We start from the raw sequence: 16,428 nt of genomic DNA, 5'->3' as shown, positions 1-16,428 counted from the left end.
ATCAGAACTCAGATGTACATGATATTATGTGCAATATATATATATGAGTGATTCCACGCTTATGGGTACTGAAATGGGGACATGAACTTATTTTTAAAAATTCACCTAAAACCATTTCTTTTTTTACCATCAGGTCACAAAACATGTAATCTTTAATGAATGATATGTTAAAAGATAACTTTAATTTTCTGAGATGTAATAAAAACATATTTATATGCCAAAGTCAGAAGGTAACAGAAGTGTTGTGGACATATATATTCTCAATTTTAACAATGTAGAATTACTTTTTGAAACATAGGAAGGTGATGTTTTAGCAAATATAATTAATAAACATGTGTAGTAGAATAAACATACACATTCTTTCAATAAGATTAACATGGTATAGAGCTAGATTGTAATTAATTTGTAACAGACGCGAGATGGACAATCGTAACAGAAGTAATGGAACAGACATCATTTTGGAACTCATAGGCTTGACTTTGGCATATAAATATGTTTTTATTACATCTCAGAAAATTAAAGTTATCTTTTAACATATCATTCATTAAAGATTACATGTTTTGTGACCTGATGGTAAAAAAAGAAATGGTTTTAGGTGAATTTTTAAAAATAAGTTCATGTCCCCATTTCAGTACCCATAAGCATAGAATTATATATATATATATATATATATATATATATATATATATATATATATATATATATATATATCCATCTATATAAAGTTGCTTTTGTTTTTTGTTTTTCCCAAGAGTAAAAAAATATTATTCCACAAATAAATTCCCAAGTTTTTGGGATACAACATCATGCTAGATCTTTTAATTTTTTAAATAAAATTTAGCAAAGTAAGCAATAAAACTTTACTGGATGATGTGATGAAACTGAGCTCCTATGGTACATGTCCCAAAGTGTTTTATTCCTTTTACCCCACAATCATTTCCCAACAATCACAATAATTTACTGATTAAAGGACAACACATCATGCTTTTTAGTACTTTTTATTCATTTATAGTTACACTGAACGCTGTGATGCGGCTACAGCTGGGTTTCCATTGTGCAAAACTGAAGCTTTTTTTTTTCTGTCGACAAAACACAATTGTGAATGTTCCGTTTTTCCATGCAGTGACATTCTGCAATTTAAAGTCGAGTTTTCTCCTCTTGTGATACTCATTCCGATCTCCGAGACTTCACATTTGCACAGTGATTTCGTTTGCATCCACCACATTAGCCGTGAGAGTGTTTTAATCAAATGTGAAAAATGTGAATTTGCTTCAATTTTACAAAATATCACTTTATGGAATTGTCTGAAAAAGCAACTCATGCGAGCTTATCAACGTTTTTGCAAAATTTTGGAGGGTTTTGTTTTCGATTTTTAACGTTTCCATTACTCTTTTTTTTTTTTAAAGTTCGCAATTTCAAATTACGCGTCAAAGCAGGTTAATGGAAATCCTGCTTCTGAAATAAGCGAGTTCCTCTTCTCACTTACATTATAGCAAGCATAAAAAGCTGTTTAGCCACTAGTCTTGTTCTCTCTCTCTCTCTCTCTCTCTCTCTCTCTCTCAGCTAACGACACAAAAAATGCAGCTTATCATGTTCTGCAGAAACCGCAAAGAAGTGTAAACGCTTCTGTCCTGAAGATGTCGGAAACCGTACAGTTACAGCTTCACTTCTGACTGATACAAAGCGCTGACACTGGAGACTCCTTCCATAAACATGAAATAAACATCTCCTTACAGAAAACTTCAAGCAGGTCTAACTGTGGATGCAAAAGTACTTGCACGACACGCTTACTACATAGCAAGCCCACTTTGCTGAACCGGCATCTTGCACACTACGCCAACATTATTACAGTTAGGGTTCCGGCAGTTACACACGTTAACATTCAAATTATTTTTATGTTGTTTTTATTAGCTGAGCAAACTGAAAATAACTGCCTCCAAATAATGGTCTGCTCATGCACAGTTACTTCGTCTTATCACTCAAACATTATGATCAGAATTTTAAAAAAATTGAATGATAAAACAATTATTGAACTCGTTTTTTACAAAATACCGTGATTTGTTAGTGTCTCGCAAGCAATTATTTGCCTCTGCCTTCAGCATCGCCACTCATGAATAATTGCTCGCCACTAATGAATAACGATATTTTGCTAAACCTTGTCCAATAATTGTTTATTATTCTATCAGCATTCACTGGATACGAGCAATCGCGTGCTCTGATTAGCGACTCTACTAGTAGGATATCAGCTCATATACCGTGAGTAGAGAAAAACAAAATGGCAGACTGTGTTGCTGAACCAATTGAGGACGAAATAAAAACTCTACTCAAAAACAAAACCCCCAAAAATACCAAAAAATGAACAAAATATGGAATAAAAGAATTTAATAGTAAGAACATACAGTATCTTTTTTTATTTTTCAAGAATTATTATTATAGCATTTTTCACAAATTACTGTACTACTGTCATTTATCCGCTTTGTTTACATTCTAAGTGGAAATGATTTTGTCAGACGTTTTGTATAAAGTTTTTATTTATCGAATTTTCAAAAAATAAAAATAAAAATGCTCTGTTTCTCAAAATCCAGTGAATGTGGATAGAATAAAACAGTTATTCCACTCAATCTCATCGTACATGGATTATAGACAACTCTGTGCTACGCGCTTCGTCGGCTATCAGCTCATGTACGACTCGATTTCGTGGAATAACTGTTAATTAGCTGAGGGGGTGTGTCATGTAGTGAAGTGGGTGTGTGATATGGCAAAGTGGGTGTGTCTTGTGTTTAGTGTTTATGGTCATGGGCTATTCTCAAAAATGTCATCACGTCACTGATTGTTGTTACCTCCACTGACTGTGTTGAATGAGGTTATGTTTTTGCCTCTGTTTGTTTGTTTGTTCTCAATGTAACTCGAAAAAGTAGTGAACGGATTTTGATGAAATTTAGAGGAAAGGTGAGCCATGGGCCAAGGAACAATTGATTAGGTTTTGATGTAAATCCAGATATGTATGTGGATCCAGGATTTTTTTTTCTGTTCCCAACGTAACTCAAAAAGTAGTGAACAGATTTAGATGCAATTTGGTGGACAGCTTTAGCATTATCCTAGGATCAAATGTTTTGATTTTAATGTCGATAATACAGTACATGGCTTGGTGGAGGTATGGACTCTACCGAGTGGCCTTCTAGTTACATCATGATACGCTTTTCTAAGTATCGGCTGTGTGTTAAGAAGTAATTTTCTCCCATTTCTTTCATGTTCTCCTATTTTTTGTTTCTTGATATTTTTATAAGAAGTGATGGAAGACTCCTACAGTTTAGTATTGCTTGTAAAACCTCAGCAAAACACATTATTCATCTCATCTCATTATTTCTAGCCACTTTATCCTTCTATAGGGTTGCAGGCAAGCTGGAGCCTATCCCAGCTGACTACGGGCGAAAGGCGGGGTACACCCTGGACAAGTCGCCAGGTCATCACAGGGCTGACACATAGACACAGACAACCATTCACACTCACATTCACACCTACGCTCAATTTAGAGTCACCAGTTAACCTAACCTGCATGTCTTTGGACTGTGGGGGAAACCGGAGCACCCGGAGGAAACCCACGCGGACACGGGGAGAACATGCAAACTCCGTACAGAAAGGCCCTCGCCGGCCACGGGGCTCGAACCCGGACCTTCTTGCTGTGAGCCAACAGCGCTAACCACTACACCACCGTGCCACCCTCACATTATTCATATACCATGAAAATGCTTCCAATGTGGTATGATACAGCCTCTGTGTCCTAAACCACACCAGCAAGCCTGAAGAACTGAACATGTACTTTTATACAATTAAAAAAGAAAGCAAGAAAGAAAACAGATTTTTGATGCGAAAGACATTTCATTACTAGCTGTGGTATAAAGATAAACCTGAAACTTTCAGCCTAATGCTTGCATTATATTTGACTTTCTTCCTTGCTACCTTAGATAGACATGTTCACTGAATATAAATGATCACAAAATGTCTTTTTAGGCACTTCAACTGAAAATGAAATGGAGAACTGCTGCTTTTACCAGCAAATGAGGCACTTCTGCAGGTGAAGCGGAATGCTAAACTCCCACCTATAATTTGCCATAGCTAGCTGAGGAATCCACAGTCTGCAGATGGCTGTGCTTTATCATGACAATGAGACAGCAATTTTATACCAAGACATGTCTATGTCGATCCGGCAGGTGCACACAAATATAATCTTAAATACCTCAGCCATGAGCCGAAGAAAGTTGAAAGTGTGTTTGACAGACAATGTGATTATCCAAATCTGTACAGACATAGCAATCTCTTCAGGATGAATTCATGTGTCTGGGGCGTAGCTGAATGGCGAGGAAAACATTTCTCTTTCACAGTCATTCTGTAAAATCTCGAGCACTGAGACCTGCGCAGATGAAGCTGAAAGCAATATGAGCTGGGACTAAGATTGCAGTTGTGACTTGTCTTTCTTCTCTCTGACAGACAGCAGATGTACAAGTGGATGATAAATTGAGCAAGAACACAATTACTGTGTCCTCGCCTGATGAGGCACTTTTTCCTCCCATGCTGTGTCTTTGTGCTATTCTACTGAAGCACTGTTATTTCATTTTATTTTATTTTATTTACTTGTGAAAAATGAATGATGTTTGAGCAGCTAAACAGCTGATAATTATGTGATAAATCATTTTTAATGAAGACAATGCTTTATAAATACATGCCAAAAAAATCATTGGGGAAAAATTTGAGGAAAAACTGGCAGCTAGTTTTCTATTCCAATGGGCGTGGTCTCGTCCATCATGACTCCACCCGATCACCATCCACAGGGTGAAGGGTTCAGTGATTAATGATTGTGAGCTTATGATGTATTTATTTTCTCACAACAGCAAACTGTCTGGTCAGTTTTATACATTTAACCAAATATTGTGTCTGTTGATTGATCTGAAGCAAATAAAGTTGTGATATGACATTGTCATTATTGTTGATGGGACAGTATCAATGTTCCCAAGGTCCTATGTCCCCAGAGTCCTACATTCCCAATATCCTATTTTCCCAGAGTCATAAGTTCCCAGAGTCCTACGTTCCCAAGGTCATAAGTTCCCAAAGTCCTAAGTTTCCAAGATCCTATGTTCCCAAAGTCCTAAGTTCCCCATGTCCTATGTTTCCAATTCCCTAAGTTCCCCAGGTCCTATGTTCCCAAAGTTCTAAGTCCCCAATATCCTATGTTCTCCAGAGTCATAAGTTCCCAAGGTCCTATATTCCCAGACTCATAAGTTCCCCAGGTCATATGTTCCCAAAGTTCTAAGTTCCTAATGTCCTATGTTTGCAGAGTCCTAAGTTCCCAAGGTCATATGTTTCCAAGGTCCTATGTTCTCAAAGTCCTATGTCCCCAAGGTCCTATATTCCCAAGGTCTTATGGTCCCAGAGTCCTATGACCCCAAAGCCTTATGTTCCCAGAGTACAACCCCAATTCCAAAAAAGTTGGGACAAAGTACAAATTGTAAATAAAAAACGGAATGCAGTAATTTACAAATCTCAAAAACTGATATTGTATTCACAATAGAACATAGACAACATATCAAATGTCAAAAGTGAGACATTTTGAAATTTCATGCCAAATATTGGCTCATTTGAAATTTCATGACAGCAACACATCTCAAAAAAGTTGGGACGGGGCAATAAGAGGCTGGAAAAGTTAAAGGTACAAAAAAGGAACAGCTGGAGGACCAAATTGCAACTCATTAGGTCAATTGGCAATAGGTCATTAACATGACTGGGTATAAAAAGAGCATCTTGGAGTGGCAGCGGCTCTCAGAAGTAAAGATGGGAAGAGGATCACCAATCCCCCTAATTCTGCGCCGACAAATAATGGAGCAATATCAGAAAGGAGTTCGACAGTGTAAAATTGCAAAGAGTTTGAACATATCATCATCTACAGTGCATAATATCATCAAAAGATTCAGAGAATCTGGAAGAATCTCTGTGCGCAAGGGTCAAGGCTGGAAAACCATACTGGGTGCCCGTGATCTTCGGGGCCCTTAGATGGCACTGCATCACATACAGGCATGCTTCTGTATTGGAAATCACAAAATGGGCTCAGGAATATTTCCAGAGAACATTATCTGTGAACACAATTCACCGTGCCATCCGCCGTTGCCAGCTAAAACTCTATAGTTCAAAGAAGAAGCCGTATCTAAACATGATCCAGAAGCGCAGACGTCTTCTCTGGGCCAAGGCTCATTTAAAATGGACTGTGGCAAAGTGGAAAACTGTTCTGTGGTCAGACGAATCAAAATTTGAAGTTCTTTATGGAAATCAGGGACGCCGTGTCATTCGGACTAAAGAGGAGAAGGACGACCCAAGTTGTTATCAACGCTCAGTTCAGAAGCCTGCATCTCTGATGGTATGGGGTTGCATTAGTGCGTGTGGCATGGACAGCTTACACATCTGGAAAGACACCATCAATGCTGAAAGGTAGATCCAGGTTCTAGAGCAACATATGCTCCCATCCAGACGACGTCTCTTTCAGGGAAGACCTTGCATTTTCCAACATGACAATGCCAAACCACATACTGCATCAATTACAGCATCATGGCTGCGTAGAAGAAGGGTCCGGGTACTGAACTGGCCAGCCTGCAGTCCAGATCTTTCACCCACAGAAAACATTTGGTGCATCATAAAACAGAAGATATGACAAAAAAGACCTAAGACAGTTGAGCAACTACGGTAGAATCCTACATTAGACAAAAATGGGTTAACATTCCTATCCCTAAACTTGAGCAACTTGTCTCCTCAGTCCCCAGACGTTTACAGACTGTTGTAAAGAGAAAAGGGGATGTCTCACAGTGGTAAACATGGCCTTTTCCCAACTTTTTTGAGATGTGTTGTTGTCATGAAATTTAAAATCACCTAATTTTTCTCTTTAAATGATACATTTTCTCAGTTTAAACATTTGATATGTCATCTATGTTCTATTCTGAATAAAATATGGAATTTTGAAACTTCCACATCATTGCATTCCGTTTTTATTTACAATTTGTACTTTGTCCCAACTTTTTTGCAATCGGGGTTGTACAAATTTCCTAAGGTCCTATGTTCTCAGAATCATATGTCCCCAAGGGCCTATGTTTCCAAGGTCCTATTACCCCAAGGCTCATTTTCCCAGAGTCCAAAGTCCCCAAGAGCCTATGTCCCCAGGGTCCTAAGTTCCCAGATTCCTATGTCCCCAAGGCCCCATGTTCCCAGAGTCCTAAGTTGCCAAGGTCCTATATCCCCAGAGTCCTGTATCCACAAGGTCCTAAGTTCCCAAGGGCCTATGTTCAAAGAGTCCTATGTTTTAAGGGTCCTAAGCTCTCAGGGCCCTATGTTCTAACCCTAACTTTATCCCTAACCATTTCTGAGGTTTTCCTAGCCAGAGGATGGAAATTCCAATTAACAAACATATAACGAATGTCTAATCAATGCAGTAGAAATAAAATACTGTATAGTGTCAAGCCTTGTGGTTTGTCACACCAGCATAAAGTATAAATGAAGCTATGTAGTAAATTAATTTTTTTTTTGCAAAAGCCAATAAAATGTTGAGGTTTTTTTTTTTGTTCCTGGCTCTTAAACCTACTAGGCCACAGAGCAAACATGAACACAAATCTAATAACCCAGATGTGAAATCTGCTCATCCTGGGCTCCGTAGCGACTGATTTTTCCACCTCTGCTACACCAGAGATTGAGTTTTAATTCCAGGATAAGAACAGGAGTGATGATATAGATTTAGACTTACCTTGCAGGTGTAGTTTGCTCTCTGGACTCTGTAGCAGCACCGAGCTCACTGAGTCCAGGTTATCGTAGGTGCTGCAGCCAAGAGGGCCGGTCCTCGTCTCCGTTACCTGCAACAAAGCAAAACTGGTAAGCAAAGACTTGAAAAAATGTGAGACAAATGACCGAAAAGACATTACCAAAACAAGACTGATAAAGAGAAATGAGTCACATCGTATACATAAGCATACAAACGTTGCTAATGCTCATAAATACGAATGTGGGAGTCATAGAGATGCATCTACACTTTAAAACCTCTCCATTCACATCTGTATTTTATGGAGAAGCTGTGAAGGTGTGCCTCACGGCTCTGAAGAGCTTTTGAAGCACTTTAGCATTCAGGTGGTCCCACTCCTGGCAACAAAGCCTCCTTTCCCTTTTAAAGACCATTTAAGGATTTTTATTTCTGCTTATTTAAAAAGAAGAAGAAGAAGAAGAAGAAGAAGAAGAAGAAGGTGAAGTGCTAATGGCCTTTTCCTCAAACAGCCTGACTTGCCCATTACTTCCTGGAGAAAGTTAAAAGCGTTCCACCAACCAAACTTTTAGTCAGCAGCCTAATTAGACAATTCAAACCTCCCTTTAGCATTTAAGCATAAGGTAGGGCTCTTGACACTGTCTTTTTTTACCGCCTCCTTAATTAATGGCTGACCAACGGCCAGTCCAGACTGATTCCCCTCGTCTCGGCGGAGGACTGTTAAAGTCTTTGGGAAAGACCGAGCCAAAAAAGCTTGACATTTATCAAAGTTTAATGCTCTTTCTTTCTGTATTTCCCCAGAGCTAATCCCTGTCAGAGCACCGCACAAGCACCTCCGTTTAAAATTAAAAGCTCTTGGTCATTAGACAAAATCCTCGATTATAGCAAAAGTCATTATTGTATCATTGCTCATTCACCGAGTAAAACAGAACGCAAAAATTACTTCATCTGTTTGTAATTTATCTTCCTGCAAATATCTTCTTGCTACAGTTTATAAAATCCAGATTGAGATGAGGTTGGGAATTGAAGCATAACATTAAAAACAAGTCATTATGCTAATACCAAGGACTCTGGATGTATACAGTATGCAGGGCTCGACAATAACGGTAGTCCAATTTTCTGGGACAACCAAATGTTTGTTTGACAGGACAAGCTGAATATTTGTTAAAAATCATCATTTTTATCATAATTATTCAAGAGTTACATCAGTAAAGTTTCAACAAAACTAGTTCAATCCTCTCAGTGATCTGGACGTGTTACTGTGTATGAAATTCCGCGGAAGCCAAGTACAGCAGGGGTGTGTGTGTGTGTGTGTGTGTGTGTGTGTGTGTGTGTGTGTGTAAAAATAACCACGTCATAATATCTAATAATAGAGTATTAGACTTCATCGAAATCAGAGAAATGGCGATCAAATACATCAATAAAATAAATATCCGTGGTGAATCTTCATTTCATTTGGATATTTTATTGTATTTTTCTTTTGTATGGTTCACATTAACATTACCTTTCACAAATGTCATAAAATATTTCGGGGGATTTTATTTTTTTTTTTACAACAGTGCCAAACTCACTCATGATTTGTTTTGATTCACATGATTCTGTCACCCTTATCGTGTCCAACTGGTTTTCTTTAAATTAATTTATACTTCAGGTTTTACTCGATTAATCAAGATTTAACTTTATTTCCTCCAGAAGCTTTGAATGTAGGTGAGTCAAACTCTTAAAACTGCAGATCAGGTAATGAGTTAGAGAACACACACACTATAATGGAGCATTGGATAGTTTTTACTTATTGGCAAAATTAGAGTTATATTGCAATATATATATATATATATATATATATATATATATATATATATATATATATATATATATATATAAAATTAAAGCATAATGATGATCATAACTATACCTGCTTTTTGATAAACTTTGTTAAACGCTTTCCTTTCATTGAACTAGTAAATACATAGGAATAAAAAGGTTATGGTCAGGACACGTGAAAAATCTTGCTGCTTGTCTGACTGTACGAACGGATTAAAGAGTTAATGTCGAGCCCTGAGTATGTACACTGTATGTTCATGGCTACACAAAATAAATAAATATGCATGCTCAATAAACATATGTTTTTATTCTATCCACATTCACTGGATATGAGCAATTGTGTGCTCTGATTGGCTACTCTACTACTAGGATATCAGCTCATATACAGTGAGTGGAGAAAAACAAAATGGTGGCGCATGTTGCTGATCCAACTGAGGACAAAATAAAAACTCTACTTGAAAACAAAACCCCAAAATTTGTTATCAAGTATTGAAAAGAAACAGAAATAACTGAAAGAATAACCCCCCCCCCCAATCTCCTGTTCCACACTCCAGCCCAGTCAGTGGCGGTTGGTTTGCCAACCATAAAAAACCCTACAGAAGAAGAAGAAAACCCCCAAAATATAAAAAGCAACAAAATATGGAATGAAAGTATTTGATGGCAAGAATGTATCTTTTTTAATTTTTCAAGAATTATTATTATTATTATTATTATTACATTTTTCACAAATTGCTCCTGTCATTTCGCCTTTTTTTTTTTTTTACATTCTAAGCGGAAATTATTTTGTTGGACATTTTGTATAAAGTTTTTATTTATCGAATTTGCAAAAAATAAAAATAAAAATGCTCTGTTTCTCAAAATCCAGTGAATGTGGATAGAATAAAACAGTTATTCCACTCAATCTCGTCGTACATGGCTTATAGCCCACTCGGTGCTACTCGCCTCGTCGGCTATCGGCTCATGTACGACTCGATTTCATGGAATAACTGTTAAATATCCAAAGGGAAAAACAAACTAGAATTCATCAGTAAAATGCAAGAAAATTTCTGGAAGATATGCAAATGAAAATACATGATGGTAAAAATGTGTGTTATACTTTTAATAATTGAATTTACTGTTTATACAAATATAATCCTGAGGCATTAATAAATAATACAAGCTAATATTCTTATTTTTGTTTTTGTTTATTTCAAGTATCTGCCAAAAGAGAGGACCAAAAGCTTACAAAAGTCTGGAAAGTCTGTCTTATATATTTTTTATCATCATCCCACTCATTTCTAAAAGCCCTCTGTGGTGGTTTGTATGTGTTGTTTTATAAACCTAATAAAAAGTGAGGAAAAGCACGAGGGACGTACAGGACTCTCCGTAGACTTCTGACTTCTGATCTAATCGAAGTGTACAAAATCAAACCGACACTCACTTGGGGTCGGTGCTTTTTTGGTGTTGATTTTATCTCCTGCAGTATTAATGAAGTACTGGCTCGTTTGTAGTTCGAGCTATGAAAAGGTTCAAGGAACAAAAATGTAAAACATTATTTACTGTAGCTACGACACAACAAATAATCCAGAATAGCTCTAAAACAGGAACATTCAATCTGTTCATGGTTAATTACATTATTTTGCAATCCGTGTAGCTGACTAGCTTATCTTACCTCCAACTTCTGAATCACCTGCCCCCCCCCAAAAAAAAAATCTAATGCTCATGAATAAAGAAAGAAAGCAAATAGGTCATGTTCAACACAAAATATTTGGAGGTGAAAATGGGCCATTTTTCCCTCCCGACCTCAATTAAGGCTTTTATCGATGAATAAGCTTTGAAAATATTCTGAGTCACGATTCTGGAAGCTCTTCTGTGAAAAACCTTTTTTATTACTTCTGCAAGACACGTTACGTGATGAAAAATGGACTTAATCTTTTAAGTATGAAGTCTCTGGAAGACGCTGGACGAACATGAATGCATGCTAAATGTTCAGTCTGATGATAGGACATAAAATCTCAGTACTTGGGGGAAAAAAGAAAAAAGAAATTAATGCAGATTTAGGTAATTAGGCGCTCAGGCAGGAAATAAGCCTCAAAAATAATGGGGATAACCATGATAATCATACGTTTTCACTATTTAATTTAGAGTTTTGTTTATTCCATTTAGTCTAAGACATCGTATTTTCTGGTGTTTGCCAGCACTCGCTTTCTAAAACATTCTCTGCCACGTGAATGAGTCAGATTCAGAGCGTTTGGTCATTGACAGCCTGTTGAAATTCGTCAAGTGAAAATGGTCCAAGTAAAGCATTTCTTGTATCTCTCAGCACTCAATCAACATGTCTTATTTTTGCAATTAACAAGTCCATTACAGGGTGCTGTATTTAAAAAGAAATGTCTTTTTCATCAAGCAGGAAGTCCTGTCCTGTCTGTCGACTGAATGAAAGCCTGATAATTGCAGCGAGTCTCACATTCCTGATTCTTCCGAATGACACACTCATGATGTCTTCTTTCCCTGCTAAGGACCATCACATTCATAGCCAGCAGGTTCTCATCAAAGAGCCAGCCGAGGAAAAGATTTGAGGCTTTTTGGTGGCTGGGGAGAATAAATTGGAGTCGGAGGAATGTAAGACGAAGTCGTGTCATCATGGGACTGCCACGATTCCTTATTACGCCCCGTCACCTGGTGCCCTCCTAATGAAATTCTATTTTAGGCATTTTTGAAAGTAAAGGCACATGAACCCTGGTGTCCCGCATGTGCGATTCTGCCTCTAGGGGCGTGTTTATAAAAAAAAAAAAATGTGTCAAGAGTTACTGTGCAATCTGCAGTGCAGACTTAATTTATATTCATTCCTATTATTTGATGTTTTTAGCTTTTAATATAATCACAATCACATCTTTATCATGCGATGTTTATGATCAGCCCATTCCCAATGCACCAAAGCAGCACAGCACGTCATATACGCTTTTGGCCTAGCATAAATTAGCATGCTCTCAGCGTCTATGTTCAATGCCTCTGATTCCTTTGTGTAATTATGAAAATGGCAGGGTTGTTGGTGGGCCAAAAGGTGCATCTTATTATTTCTGTCTTCCGAACTAAACCAAGGACTTCTGGGAAAGCAGAAACTGGAAGAAACTAAAGTTCACCTTTTTTTTTCCACCGTCATATTATTGCACACTGCGCTACTGCATGGACTGTACACACTGTAGCTCTTCAGTAAGCACCTTGCCCTGTCCAGGATCATGGATCAATCCTGGAAAAACTGGGTGTGAGGTGGGACTACACCTTGGATGGGATCCCAGTCCATTTCAGGACAATACACACGCATTCACACACTCGTTTTCACAAACTCCCCAGTTTGGTTTGCATGTCAAGTCTTGTTGGTTCAGCATGTGATTTGGTTACGGTTTTGGTTTCTTTGTAGTCATGTGGGCGGCATGGTGGTGTAGTGGTTAGCACTGTCACCTCACAGCAAGAAGGTTCTGGGTTTGAGCCCAGTGGCTGACGGGGGCCTTTCTGTGTGGAGTTTGCATGTTCTCCCCATGTCTGCATGGGTTTCCTCTAGGTGCTCTGGTTTCCCCCACAGTCCAAAGACACACAGTTTGGTTAACTTGCTACCAGTGTTGGGCAAGTTACTTCAAAACTGTTTTGCATTATTTATTACTTGTTACTGTCATTTTAAAGTAATTAGTTACATTACAATATTACTGTATTTAAAATGTCAGGCATTACACTAGTATTGCATTACTTTTAAGTTACTCTCACCAAAATAACTGAAAGTATGGATTTGGCAATCTAAATGTAGCTCAAGACGCTCAATTAGCTCATCACACATCCAGTGGAAGGTGATGTGGTATCTGACTGAGCTAGGCTTATGGTTAAAAACAGTAGAATATAATAGCCACAGTGATGCTCATGGCACAATACAAGGAACAATCATCGCAAGAACAGACAAAAGGTGAAAGTCTGGCAAATTGTGATAGAAATACTGTAACTTTAGGCCTATTCATATTAACGTTAATTGAACTGTATTGCATTGTAATGTCTAAAGATATGACAGGATACAAAATTAGCATTTCTATGCCTTTATTGTTTTCAAGTTTACAGCATTAAGCATAGTTTATACTTCATTAAAAAAAAAGATTAGCCCTAAGGGATATGACTCCATTTCAGAAATTTAACAAAAATTAGCATATTATGGCAAATCGTAGCCTATAATAAAACTGGCCTGAAAAAAACCCACAAGCCTTTTAAATCACAGCTAGACAATGACTATTAGCTATATGAGGCTACCCAGTCACATTTCGAAAAACGGAATTAGAAATAACAAAATCAAACTGCTTTTAATGATATTGAAGTGCTTCGGCCTATTAGTCCTCAAAGGAAAGGCAGCTCAATCACTTTAGACCCCGTCCACACGTAGCCGGGTATCTGCTAAATCGAAGATATTTTTCTACGTTTTGGCCTGTCATCCACATGAAAACACATCAAAAACGAATATTTAAAAAAACTCTGGGCAAAGTGAAGATTTTTGAAAACTCCGTGTATGCCTTTTCATGTAGACAGAGATAACTGGAGTTTTGCGTTTTAGAACGTCACAATCTGCGCCAAAAAAATGACAACAAATCTGCCCTGACGTCAAACGTGCGACCTTTGTTTACTGCAGAAGCCAGATTAAGCATGGACAAAGAGTAATGGATCGGAGTAGTGCCTTGAAAGCGTTAATTATTGTGCAGGTGCTATTTACATGTTTAATTTTAGAAGCCCAACTACTGATAAGATTCCCAATCAACGTTTTCTTGCGTCTTTTGAAGTTTATACTCCAAAATTGTGTTTAGAAGCAATTCTGTCTCCGAGTCTGTCCAGACGAAAGAGCTTGGCGCCATGTTTTATGTTTAGGCGGAAGTGACGCCAACAGAGGGCTATTCTGATGTGATTAGGGGGTAGGATTTGGGGAAATAATGCCATCTACAGGTTTGGAATGCTTATGAATGTGATTGAAAACGCAGATGTTCGGTTATGTGTGGAAGGGATTTTTTTCGAAGACGAGGTGGTGTGGATAAAACATTTTTATAAACGGGGGGGGGGGGGGGGGGATGTTCGGTTTTAAAAATACCCGGCTACATGTGTACATGGCCTTAGTCTGACTTCCGACCAGAAAAAAAACTCAGTTATACAGGACAAAAATGTAAACAAACTGTCAGCATATCTTCAACAACATACTCCGCCACAAGTCTCCAAACCTCCTGAGGCTGAAGGAGCATCTCAGAGCGGCAGAACGTTAATTTTGGCTGTTTTGCGATTTTATCGCCACTCTCATCCTCCGCTTGCTTCCTTGCTAACTTCATGTTACTATGGCACCTCTGTAAATGCTTAGTTAAATTAGTGGTGCTATTTCGGGAAGTGGACAGTTCTTTAGGTTTAGCACACAAAGTGCATTTGACTACGATGTTCTTCACATCCTTATTTTTCACAAACTTAAAGTAATGGCCATATGCCCATCTGGAGAACGTGCTATCCGACGTTAGATCAGCTGCAGGTTCACTCATCTCTCTCTTCTGTCTGACTAGCCTAAAGGAAAAGGAAGTGAAACATTTTGCGCAGACGTTTCACCTCTGCTGATCTCGTGTGATTTTGGCGAATTTGTATGAAGCCCACCACTTCATTCCAGGTTAAAAATGCATTGTAACGCACGTTACTGACATTTGTACCAAGTAAAATATTACCAAATTTTTTTCTGTAATGCCTTACATTACCGCGTTACCGCGAAAAGCAATGCATTACAGTAATCCGTTACTTTTGTAACGCGTTACTCCCAACACTGCTTTGTTATTCATGTGTTTAAACCTTGTTTATGCTTGGTTTGAAAATGCATCCTAGGCAATCAGATCACAAGACATATCACTGTTTACACCTGTCTATCATGTGTCTCCAAGATGTCCAGGTATCCTAACTTCCACTGCGAGGTCAAAGTGCCCTTTGCGAACATTTATGTTAAAAATGTTAAACATGTAACATATCTTCATTATTTTCTTTCACTGCAACCATGTACATCAGTGTTTCTCTCCATTTTTTGGAGTATTGGTGCGCTGTCACCAAAACCACCATGTTCTGCTTTAATGACATGCTTTTCTGTTGCATCCTTGTCAGAGACACATCAGAGGACACATCAGGATGCATTCGTGTTTACGCTACAAAAGATATGTGGTCAAATTCATCCCAGACGACCTTACCAAGTGGTTTGAGTGAATGCATCTAGGTGGACGTTTAGGCGGGGATCACACCAACCAATGGTAGTACCAGCAGAAGCGTCAGATTTTCTATTGTTTGCTGTGGCTTGGCAGCAGAACATTCAACACCACTAGTGTTATGCTAGCGACGTAGGAGCAGAGCTTTATTTCAAGTTCAACTTGATTCGACTTTCTGAGTGTAATGCAATCAAAGTGGTAAGATTATTTTAAGGGCTGGACATCTGAAAGGACAAGATGAGTGTAGAGCTCTCTTAGGTGTGGGTGGAGCACAGAGGATGGCAGGACAAAGCTTCAGGTAAGAATAGGCTTTTATTGCCAGACTTTTCAGTATGACAACAGTTCTATTCGGGTAAATACACACACACACGCTGTGTTCTTGTCCCGGGAAGAGCTCTCCTCTGCTCTCCCTCTGCCTCCTTAAATAGGGCGCGGTTACTGGGAAGACACACAAACACAGGTTAATTACCGTCAGGTGTAGTGATTCTGCCACTCACCTTCCCTGGCTCCGCCCTTCTGTCACAGACCGGTGCTTGACCACGCCCCCGCTGCCACATACCCCCACCGCCCGACTCAGGCCGGGCGGCTGTCCGGCCC

The 16,428-nt window shown here is 38.5% G+C and overlaps 1 protein-coding gene across 1 annotated transcript in view; it reads right to left on the bottom strand.

The window, feature by feature from the left end:
- Positions 1–16,428, bottom strand: part of brinp1 (bone morphogenetic protein/retinoic acid inducible neural-specific 1) — a 225,344-nt gene that overhangs the window by 71,143 nt on the left and 137,773 nt on the right. Inside the window, exon 5 of the mRNA XM_060912379.1 lies at positions 7,778–7,883. Coding sequence (XP_060768362.1) covers positions 7,778–7,883 — 106 coding nt within the window. The remainder of the gene's footprint in view (positions 1–7,777; positions 7,884–16,428) is intronic.

Source organism: Neoarius graeffei, chromosome 28 (assembly GCF_027579695.1).
Source record: "Neoarius graeffei isolate fNeoGra1 chromosome 28, fNeoGra1.pri, whole genome shotgun sequence".
In the NCBI taxonomy this organism is placed as follows: Eukaryota; Metazoa; Chordata; class Actinopteri; order Siluriformes; family Ariidae; genus Neoarius; species Neoarius graeffei.
This window is presented reverse-complemented; position numbering and strand designations above follow the sequence as displayed.